Source organism: Oncorhynchus nerka, linkage group LG16 (assembly GCF_034236695.1).
Source record: "Oncorhynchus nerka isolate Pitt River linkage group LG16, Oner_Uvic_2.0, whole genome shotgun sequence".
Taxonomy (NCBI): Eukaryota; Metazoa; Chordata; class Actinopteri; order Salmoniformes; family Salmonidae; genus Oncorhynchus; species Oncorhynchus nerka.
In genome coordinates, this window is record NC_088411.1 from 21,691,377 (window position 1) to 21,703,089 (window position 11,713).

Sequence of the window (11,713 nt, forward strand, 5' to 3'; positions counted from 1 at the left end):
GAGTTCAATCTTAGTTTCATCAGACAAGATAATCTTGTTACTCATGGTCTGAGAGTCTTTAGGTGCCTTTTAGCAAACTCCAAGTGGGTTGTCATGCACCTTTTACTGAGGAGTGTCTTCCATCTGGCCACTGCAGAGATGGTTGTCCTTCTGGAAGGTTCCCCTATCTCCACAGAGAGACTCTAGAGCTCTGTCAGAGTGACCATCGGGTTCTTGGTCACCTCCCTGACCAAGGCCCTTCTCCCCAGATTGCTCAGTTTGGCCGGGAGGCCAGTTCTAGAAAGAGGCTTGGTGGTTCCAAACTTCTTCCATTTAAGAATCATGGAGGCCACTGTGTTCTTGGGGACCTTGAATGCTGCATAAAAAATGGTACCCTTCCCCAGATCTGTGCCTCGACACAATCCTGTCTCAGAGCTCTACGGACAATTCCTTCGACCTCATGGTTTGGTTTTTGCTCTCTGACATGCACTGTCAACTGTGGGACCTTATATAGACAGGTGTGTGCCTTTCCAAAACAGGTCCAATCAATTAAAATTACCACAGGTGGACTCTAATCAAGTTGTAGAAACATTTCAAGGATGATAAATGGAAAATAGAAAGCTGACTCAAGTTTTCCAAAAAGCACCTGGAAGCACCTAGATGATCATCAAGACTCTTGGGAGAATGTTCCACAGACAGATGCGTCAAAAGTATAACTTTTTGGATGACATTGGTCCCATGATGTCTGGCGAAAACCAAACACTGGATTCCACAGTAAAAATACCAACGGTACCAACGGTCAAGCATAGTGGTGGTATTGGGATGGTTTGGGGATGCTTCGCCAAAATTCCTCCACATCGATGTGAGAGACTGATCATCAACTACAGGAAGCATTTGGTTTCAGTCATTGCAGCTAAAGGTGGCACGACCAGTTATTTAGTGTAAGAGGGAATTACTTTTTCACACAGGGGAATTGCGTGTTGCATAAAATGTGTTAATTAAATCAAAAATAATAAGTATTATTTTCTTTTTAAACTCAGTTTCTAATATTAGGTTTTGGATGAAGATCTGATAATACTCAGTATCAAACATATGCAAAAAGAGAACATTTGAAAGCGAGCAAATACTTTTTCACAGCACTGTACATGCATACAAACTGTAGCACACACACAGGCACACGCTCGTGCTGCCAGCTGGCTTTAAACCCGCTAACACCCACCCCCACAGCTCTTAATCCCAATCGGACCATGGGGCTGACGGCCACAGTGGAAGTGGGATGTATACAGTGCACACCCACAGATGTTGTTTCCAATGGCCAGCCAGCCAGCCACTCTTTCTCTCTCTTCTGTAACCTACTTTGGCAGTGACAACAAGGACAGACACAGTAACAAATATTTGTAGTCTTGTTTAGCTGTACGGAGACGCGACCTGGCAGTTTGTCAAGACGCAAGAATGTGGGGAATGATTAGTACAGGGCGAGTCAAAGGGCAGTGGGTTATGATGAGTGGGTGTACTGTATTCTGTATGTTAGTCAGTGTAGCTAATGGAAGTGTATTATTTTCATGAACGTATGATCTGGCTGCTGTTTGGCCTTTTCAATAGTTGAGTATGTTGCACCTCACTGCTTTGTGGATCCAGAAAAAGTACTATAAATGTGCATCTATGGATGTGTGTATACGACAATGCAGGAGCGATCCCTATACCATTATTGTGCAGTAATAGCTCACATCTTTGGGCAGGAGGAGAGCAAAGATTGTGGGGGGTAATATCTTGGGGTTTAGCTACTAGAGCAGGATCTAGTACCCGGGTGTAGAGAAATCTAAGATCTAGTACTGGGGGGCTAAACTAAACTGCCATCCAATGATTGCATTGTTTAATCTGCTGTTTTAGGGAGAGGGAGCGGACCCCTGCTAGGGGGTGATCCATCCATCCGGGTGGTCCCTCCCTCCACCCTGGTCTGTCCAGACATCATGTCCCCTCATGCCCAACATCTGCTCAGGATCACCACTAGAATGTAAATATTTTATTTGATGTGCTGGGGCCTTATATCAGCTAGGGCCTGATACTTCACGCCCATATGCCTGCTGCCAGTACATTCATATTTCTGTAGATTTGATACACCTTGGAATGAGATTGATGCTGTTTCTGGCACCCACTTCTAATCAGAGAGCTGGATGGGGGTCGAGTGACTGTGAAGACTGAAGACAAACCACTGCCTGGAGATTGTTTCCTGGAAGTCCAGGATGTTGATGCTTGTCTACTCTGACCGGGCGGAGCAAAGCTGTCTTTGGCTGACCTGCTGGAGGCTTGAAAGACTAGATACACAGGCCACTTCAAAATAACAGTCATGGAACACCTAAGACATTTACTGACTTCTGTGTTATATATTGTGTTCGGGTGGACGTTTATACAATCTATAAGCACACCTTTGATGTCTACATGTACATCTTGTGTAGTTACTAGCTATAAGCACACCTTTGATGTCTACCTGTGCATCTTGTGTAGTTACTAGCTATAAGCACACCTCCTTTTAGAATCCCAGAAAACACAAGAACAGCACACTTCTTCCTTTTAGAATCCCTGAAAACACAAGCACAGCATACTTCTTCATTTTAGAATCCCTGAAAACACAAGCACAGCACAGCACACTTCTTCCTTTTAGAATCCCTGACAACAGAAGCACAGCACACTTCTTCCTTTTAGAATCCCTGACAACAGAAGCACAGCACACTTCTTCCTTTTAGAATCCCTGAAAACACAAGCACAGCACACTTCTTCCTTTTAGAATCCCTGAAAACACAAGCACAGCACACTTCTTCCTTTTAGAATCCCTGAAGACACAAGCACAGCACACTTCTTCCTTTTAGAATCCCTGAAAACACAAGCACAACACACTTCTTCCTTTTAGAATCCCTGAAAACACAAGCACAGCACACTTCTTCCTTTTAGAATCCCTGAAAACACAAGCACAGCACACTTCTTCCTTTTAGAATCCCTGAAAACACAAGCACAGCACACTTCTTCCTTTTAGAATCCCTGAAACACACAAGCACAGCACACTTCTTCCTTTTAGAATCCCTGAAAACACAAGCACAGCACACATCTTCCTTTTAGAATGCCTGTGAACTCTAAATAGGTGTTCTGGTTCTACATACTTGTGTTCTCAGGGCCACAGGGCTGAGTGCTCCAGAGAGTAGAGCTGGGATGGTAAACCGAAAATTATCGATACCGACCGAACTAACCATTTATTGAGGACATTTTACTGATATCGATAAGTAGCCTTTACTAGAGGAATGTGACATTTGAAATGAAATAAGTCTTAATATAGGCTATTGCTAATGGGATAATTGATAGCCACAACATTCAATGTAGTAGTAGTAGTTTAAAGGGTCATGTAAAAAAGTAACTGGTGCAAACTAATGTTGTAAACTTAGCGTTCAATTGATCGTTATCATGATAATTCAGTCAATTTATCATGATATGGATTTTTGTCCATATTGCCCAGCTCTACCAGAGAGCAGCAGTTACCTAGCCTGGCCAAGAAACACACACAACCCACGTAGCCTCCAGCCTCTATCCAGCCTCTAACTACCCCCTTAAAATTAGATCTACTTCCATTTAGTTCCCCTACTAGTGAAATAAGATCATTATTACTCAAGGAAAGTACCGTCTCTCTCTCTCTCTCTCTCTCTTTTGCTATCTCAGTCTCTCGCGTTCCTTCTCCATCTCTTCTCCTCTCTCCCCCTCCATCTGAACTCCACCCCTGTCTGTCTCTCTTCTCATTCTTCCTAATTTGATAACTCATTAACAATCGAGGCAATAGATTGCATCCAAACAAAATGATCTGTGGGACATGCCAACCATTCCAGACAGTCGTACGTGCTAGTCCACTACCCTCTCTTCCATGGCACTGAAAACACATTGGGAAGCCTCCTCAGTATTCCCCATAATCAATTCCATATGTGGTGTTTCTCTACAGATGAGGCAGCAGTACTGGAATCCTTTAAGAGTCCCTCTCAATCCCTCCTTAAACCTAGTCTGTGCAGTGCCAATGATGCCTCACCCCTTAAACAGTGTGTGTGTGTGTGTGTGTGTGTGTGTGTGTGTGTGTGTGTGTGTGTGTGTGTGTGTGTGTGTGTGTGTGTGTGTGTGTGTGTGTCTACTGTATAGCCTAATCCTTCAATGTTGTCCCACAATACACTAAACTCAATCTTAACAGTCAAAATGAACATAATTATTTTTTTCTAAATCTCCTTTTAAGCTGTTTCAATAAGGCAACATGGTAGGAGGCCTCATAAAGGCTACCTTAAGGATGGAAAAACAGATTATATTCTCATTCTGGTCATCTCAAAATAATCAAGTTAAAGCCTATTTTGGCCTTTAAATATAACATGTATCATATAGCACATAGAGTAGAAATATGTCATGAAGATACAGTTGGGAAGGAAGACAGTAAGACACCGGATGGTAAAAGAAAACATAAGAAAGAAAACAGGACTTACTCTGACAAACCAGAAGGGCAGAGAGAGAAACAGCTGTGTAGGGGGGCTAGTTAGTTGACTGGCTGTATCTGATGTAGCCATATAGCCTATGGCTGTAGCTAGCAGATGCCTTGTGCAAGCCAGAAGGCCCTCCAGGCAGTGTTTGAGCTACAGACCAGCCAAAAGGCACCCACAGCATGGCAATAATGACTTTCTAATGTCCCCTCACACCCCTCACCCTACCGCCACAACAAAGACTGCTGGCCAACGAAATAGACCTATAGTGTAGATTCGGGGCAGGAAACCACTAATGTAAAACTTAAACTCATATAAAACTTCAACACCCCAAAGACTCAAGCAGTTTGTATTGATGTTCTTCTCAAAGAACATGTATGTTTCCATGCCCAGTAAGATTGATAAATGGCATAATTACAGTCTCCAAGATACAAAATGAAAGCCAAAGGACTTGACAGGAAAATGGAGATGAATTCAACATAAAATAATAAAGTATTAATTTGAAAAAATAATTGTTGTCAAGGTGCCCATTTCTGATAAGAAAAGCCTATTGACAGAATTAACTGCCACTCAACACCGTAACCTACAGTCCCAAAGAACAAATATACACACACAATCATGCACACACACAAATCACACACACAAATCATACACACAAATCATGCACAAACACAGACACTTTCTGCCCAGAGAGAATGGAAGGAAAGGGGTTTCCTTGGTGTTTCCCACGGTCAGATTGAAGAAAGCATGTTGAAAGAGAGAGGGTGTCACTAAGGTTATCAGGATCCGGACACAAGAAATACTGACAAGACACACAGCACTTAGTAAAAACCCCATTGCAACAGAGCACTTAGTAAAAAAACATTCCAACAGAGCACTTAGTAATAACCCCATTCCAACAGAGCACTTAGTAATAAGCCCATTCCAACAGAGCACTTAGTAAAAAAAAACATTCCAACAGAGCACTTAGTAATAACCCCATTCCAACAGAGCACTTAGTAATAACCCCATTCCAACAGAGTACTTTGTAAAAAAACATTCCAACAGAGCACTTAGTAAAAAAAACATTCCAACAGAGCACTTAGTAAAAAAAACATTCCAACAAAGCACTTAGTAATAACCCCATTCCAACAGAGCACTTAGTAAAAAAAACATTCCAACAGAGCACTTAGTAAAAAAACATTCCAACAGAGCACTTAGTTTAAAAAAAACATTCCAACAGAGCACTTAGTAAAAATAAACATTCCAACAGAGCACTTAGTAATAACCCCATTCCAACAGAGCACTTAGTAATAACCCCATTCCAACAGAGCACTTAGTAAAAGAAACATTCCAACAGAGCACTTAGTAATAACCCCATTCCAACAGAGCACTTAGTAATAACCCCATTCCAACAGAGCACTTAGTAATAACCCCATTCCAACAGAGCACTTAGTAAAAAAAAACATTGCAACAGAGCACTTAGTAAAAAAAACATTCAAACAGAGCACTTAATAAAAAACCTATTGCAACAGAGCACTTAGTAAAAAAAACATTCCAACAGAGCACTTAGTAAAAAAAAACATTCCAACAGAGCAATTAATTAAAAAAACATTCCAATAGAGCACTTAGTAAAAAAAAAACATTCCAACAGAACACTTAGTAAAAACACCATTCAAACCGAACACTTAGTAAAAACACCATTCAAACCGAACACTTAGTAAAAACACCATTCAAACAGAGCACTTAGTAAAAACACCATTCCAATAGAGCACTTAGTAAAAAAAAAACATTCCAACAGAACACTTAGTAAAAACACCATTCAAACCGAACACTTAGTAAAAACACCATTCAAACAGAACACTTAGTAAAAACACCATTCAAACAGAACACTTATTAAAAACACCATTCAAACAGAACACTTTCCTTTATCCCCCTGACAAAGGCAAAGCTGAAAATGTCCCTACAGAAACTAGAGGAAATAGAGGCTCTAAAAACCCACAACCAGCATCAAGTGAGTGCTGGACAATTTGTAGGCCTACAATGTATTCATTTCTGCTTTCACTCTACCAGCCTAACTACACAATGAGTCTATAAAATAGACTTTGTGCCATACAACACTTGTGATTTAGGGTCTGTTTTACACAATGTGAGCGCAGACGTCTGTCTTGTGGCATGTAAACAGCACAGAGGAGTGCGCCAAGTGTGTAGAAGTAGGAGTAAACACGCATTAATGAATTCCATATTCTACTCTACTCACTGCCCTAGTTTCTCAGAGTGTGCCGGAGTGTGTGTGCGTTATGTTCTTCTGTGTAATTATCTCTGTTTGTTCTCCTATGAGAGGCAGTATGCATGCTCACTATCAGCACATATAAGAACATGAACTAATCCTATATCATGTCCCTTTTTCCCTCTCCTTGTTAGCAGGCAGTAAACGGAGGCAGAACAAATTATGCCCCAACTTTGACCATATGCTGCACAGCACAGTACAGCTCCATGACATCATGAAGCGTTACACTCTGCACAGCACTGATTTGAGTTTAAGGGTTTTGGCTTGAATTAAAAAGGCATTTTAACCAGCGCTACTCTGACTACCAGGGGGAAATTTAGCATGCCAGCATAGTGTACAGTATGATTTGAGCAGACACACACACACACATTTTACTAGACACTCTTATCCAGAGCAACTAGGGTTAAGTGCCTAGCTCAAGGGCACATTGGCAGATGTTTCATCAAGTAGGCTTGGGATTCAAACCAACGCTCTTAACCGCTAGGCTACCTTCTGCTTAATTTAACCAGGCAGGGGTTATGTAGAGCATGAAAAGGGTTAACACTACAGAAACAGGATGGGCCCGTGTGGGCTGAAGAGGGGTGAGATATGTAGAGGGTCCCCTCTTCAGCATCTGCTAATCTCTCACAGTTTAACTGCCAAACAGTTATTCTGCTTCTCTTCTTAAGGCAAATGTTTACAACACATTTACATGGCCTTCGCCCCCTGCCTTGGGATGGGGCTGGAAGATTATCCTGTTTGGATTTGGTGTTTGTGTGTGAGATTGTGTAAGTGTGTGTATCTCACCCCTCCTGTGTGTGTGTGTGGGGGGGTGGGGGGGGGGGTAAATATACTGTGTGTGGGTTTTCTCTTGTATCATGAAAGCAGTAGACCTATGGGATGCCATAGGGTGTAGTTTAGCACTGTCACTTAAATACAGTTGAAGTCGGTAGTTTACATATAATTTTGCCAAATACATTTAAACTCAGATTTTCACAATTCCTGACATTTAATCCTAGTAAACATTCCCTGTCTTAGGTCAGTTAGGATCACCACTTTATTTTAAGAATGTGAAATGTTAGAATAATAGTAGAGAGAATGATTTCTTTCAGCTTTAATTTCTTTCATCACATTCCCAGTGGGTCAGAAGTTTACATACACTCAATTAGTATTTGGTAGCATTGCGTTTAAATTGTTTAAATTGGGTCAAATGTTTTGTGTATCTTTCCACTAGATTCCCACAATAAGTTGGGTGAATTTTGGCCCATTCCTCCTGACAGAGCTGGTGTAACTGAGTCAGGTTTGTTGGCCTCCTTGCTCGCACACACTTTTTAAGCTCTGCCCACAAATTTTCTATAGGATGGAGGTCAGGGCTTTGTGATGGCCACTCCAATACCTTGACTTTGTTGTCCTTAAGCCATTTTGCCACAACTTTGGAAGTATGCTTGGGGTCATTGTCCATTTGGAAGACCCATTTGCGACCAAGCTATAACTTCCTGACTGATGTCTTGAGATGTTGCCTCATTATATCCACATAATTTTCCTTCCCCATGACGCCATCTATTTTGTGAAGTGTACCAGTCCCTCCTGCAGCAAAGCACCCCCACAACATGATGCTGCCACCCCCGTGTTTCACGGTTGGGATGGTGTTCTTCGGCTGCAAGCCGCCCCCGTTTTTCTCCAAACATAACGATTGTCATAACGGCCAAACAGTTCTATTTTTGTTTCATCAGACCAGAGGACATTTCTCCAAAAAGTACGATCTTTGTCCCCATGTGCAGTTGCAAACCGTAGTCTGGCTTTTTTATGGCGGTTTTGGAGCAGTGGCTTCTTCCTTGCTGAGCGGCCTTTCAGGTTACGTCGATATAAGACTCGTTTTACTGTGGATATAGATACTTTGGTACCTGTTTCCTCCAGCATGTTTACAAGGTCCTTTGCTGTTGTTCTGGGATTGATTTGCACTTTTCACACCAAAGTACATTCATCTCTAGGTGACAGAATGCGTCTCCTTCCTGAGAGGTATGACGGCTGCGTAGTCCCATGGTGTTTATAATTGCATTCTATTGTTTGTACAGATGAACATGGTACCTTCAGGCATTTGGAAATTGCTCCCAAGGATGAACCAGACTTGTGGAGGTCTACAATTTTTTTCTGAGGTCTTGGCTGATTTCTTTTGATTTTCCCATGTCAAGAAAAGAGGCACTGAGTTTGAAGATAGGCCTTGAAATACATCCACAGGTACACCTTCAATTGACTCAAATTATGGAAATTATCAGAAGCTTCTAAAGCCATGACATCATTTTCTGGAATTTTCCAAGCAGTTTGAAGGCACAGTCAACTTAGTGTATGTAAACTTCTGACCCACTATAATTCTGATACAGTGAATTATAAGTGAAATAATATGTCCGTAAACAATTGTTGGAAAAATTACTTGTGTCATGCACAAAGTAGATGTCCTAACCAACTTGCCAAAACTATAGTTTGTTAACAAGAAATGTGTGGAGTGGTTGAAAAACGTGTTTTAATGACTCCAACCTAAGTGTATGTAAACTTCCGATTTCAACTGGAAAACCATTTGGAACGGATACCACTCTGAAGGATCTGATGAATGTTGCAAAAGTTCGCTTTCCTGGTTTAAAAATGATACCTTTATCTTATCTTTTTCACTCGTCCAGGGCCTTGAGCGGCTGTTTCAATATAACTGCTTTATAATGGAAAGAAGCGAAGCGTAGCTAGAGCTCCAGCACAAACTTCAAAGCGACATTAAACACAGACGAATTTTGTCGAAGAAGCACTAAACATTGCATGCGTTTTCATGCATTCCTCACACTGAGGTAATTTACTATATACCCTCTTATTTGATGGATAATCATAATTTATTGTCCCACCTGATGATTAAGAAATATGAACAGTAACCATCCTCCACTAGGTATCTTTATACCCTACCCCAGATGTAGCCCCATGTCTGACAACAGTTGATAAAATACCATTGTATTTCTTAACACCTTAGTGTTGAAGGAAAATCAAGATCAATTGCTGATGATTAAATGCATGCATTGGTGGTTACAGTTGTATGCCTCGACTCATGCTTTACGGCGCATATCATATAGTCCCTATCAGTACATGCACACATCACAGCAGATGATGGAAGAGAGAGAGGGAAAGAGAGACCGTGATTGAATCATCGTGGGTCTTACCTTGATTGTCTTCGTCCATCTCGTGAATGCCGTGATGAGACAGTCCAGATATCAGATCGGTGGGTCAAGTTTAGATGTCAAGGTAGACGTGTTTTTATTACTGTCTATAAACGGTAGATAGGCTACGATCTATATTCTGTAATGACAGACCGACGACTCACAGGGAGCTGAGCTGTGCACAGTCGAAATGCAACAGCGAAAATATATTAATAACAAAAAAGCCTACCTTCATGAGAAATCTAGGGTACCACCAAATAAACATCCATGTATTACGATTAAAGATGTAAATGTATAAGAAACGTTTCCAAGAATTGTATGTATTAAATCCGATGATAATAGTTATCCTGCCACTACCATCCCTCTCTATCCAGGTTAGCCAACCTACTCCAATGCAGTCCAATGCAATGCAAAAGGATAGCGGATTCTCTACATGGCTAAACGTTTACCATACGTCATCACTCCGCTCCGCCCGGTGGTGACAGACAACCCCTCACCCTCAAAAAATGTTTCATTAGTTCCATGTATATTTAGATATATATATATATATAAATATTAAAAACATATGAAAAACTTAATAAAAATTGCACTGATAGAAGATAAAGTCTATTTGGTGCAACAAGCTTAAACTGTCATTCGGCGGTGTAGGCAGAAATCCGTCGATGGCGGGGCCAGCAAAAATGTAGGTGGACCACAATTTGGGCACTCAAATCATCATTCAATTATCATACAAACATAGCCTACCCTATACCCTACTGTAATCGATCTAACACAACAAACCATCTGACATGTAATTTCGCATTACAGACCAGATAGTCTTGAAATCCAAGATTCTTGCATTTAACATAGGACTCACATAGACCCGAAACAAAATAAACCATAGGCCTATAATTAATAGACTTTGAGATTAGAACATAATGCCCTGATATAACAGTAATAATCACAATAGGCAGCCATAGCCTATATAGACTAGAACAGTGGTCACCAACCTTTTCTTAGTCGAGATCACTTTATAAGTCAAAATCCGAGTGCAATTCTCTGCTGGGCGCGGGAGACCAAGTGCGCCTACAATGTATTTATTGTGTGATATCAATTAAATGCCTATAGGGCCCAACTATAGCGCATGGGTGGAGAAGCATAGGGCAAAGTTATATTTCCAATTAAATTCGAGTCGAAGTGAAGCGTATTTCATGATTTCTGAAAGTCTTTAATAAATCAAATTGTATTTGTCACATGCGCCGAATTCAACAGGTGTAGACCATACCTTGTTTACGTACAAGCCCGTAATCAACCATGCAGTTTTAATAAAACAGCGAGTAACACCGTAAAAACAAAGGGGGGGCTTGGGGGTAGAAGCTGTTATGGAGCCTTTTGGACCTAGACTTGGCGCTCTGGTACCGCTTGCTTTGCTTGCGTTAGCAGAGAAAACAGCGTTGTAGTGCTGATCATTGTCTCTGAATGTACTAAAACTGTATTTAATGCGCTTGATTAGATCAATGCGATCAGTGATTGATATGGAGAGGGACTGGAGGCCCTTTATGACAAAATCACTGATGTCAAATAAGTTGACATTTTCTCCAACAAAAAATGTACCTGTGAGCTTTGTTTAGCCATTGTATTTGTTTTTGCTAGCCAAGTTGGCTAGTGAGTCTTAGCTAGATAGATAATGGGGAGTAGCCTAACACAGTGTAGCCAAGCCTACACAGTGATGGCTACTGTTTACTGCACATGGTATCAGTGCAAGTGACAAGTGCCATAACCTGCCCATTATTTTGCAAATTTTTAAGCTGATTTGT

General features: G+C 41.2%; 1 protein-coding gene across 1 annotated transcript in view; it reads right to left on the minus strand.

The window, feature by feature from the left end:
- LOC115144236 (cytohesin-3) overlaps nucleotides 1–10,316 on the minus strand; it is a 35,623-nt gene extending 25,307 nt beyond the window's left edge. Inside the window, exon 1 of the mRNA XM_029685110.2 lies at nucleotides 9,921–10,316. Within this exon, the coding sequence (XP_029540970.1) occupies nucleotides 9,921–9,939 (19 nt within the window). The 5' untranslated portion in view covers nucleotides 9,940–10,316. The remainder of the gene's footprint in view (nucleotides 1–9,920) is intronic.
- Nucleotides 10,317–11,713: the final 1,397 nt, after the last annotated feature.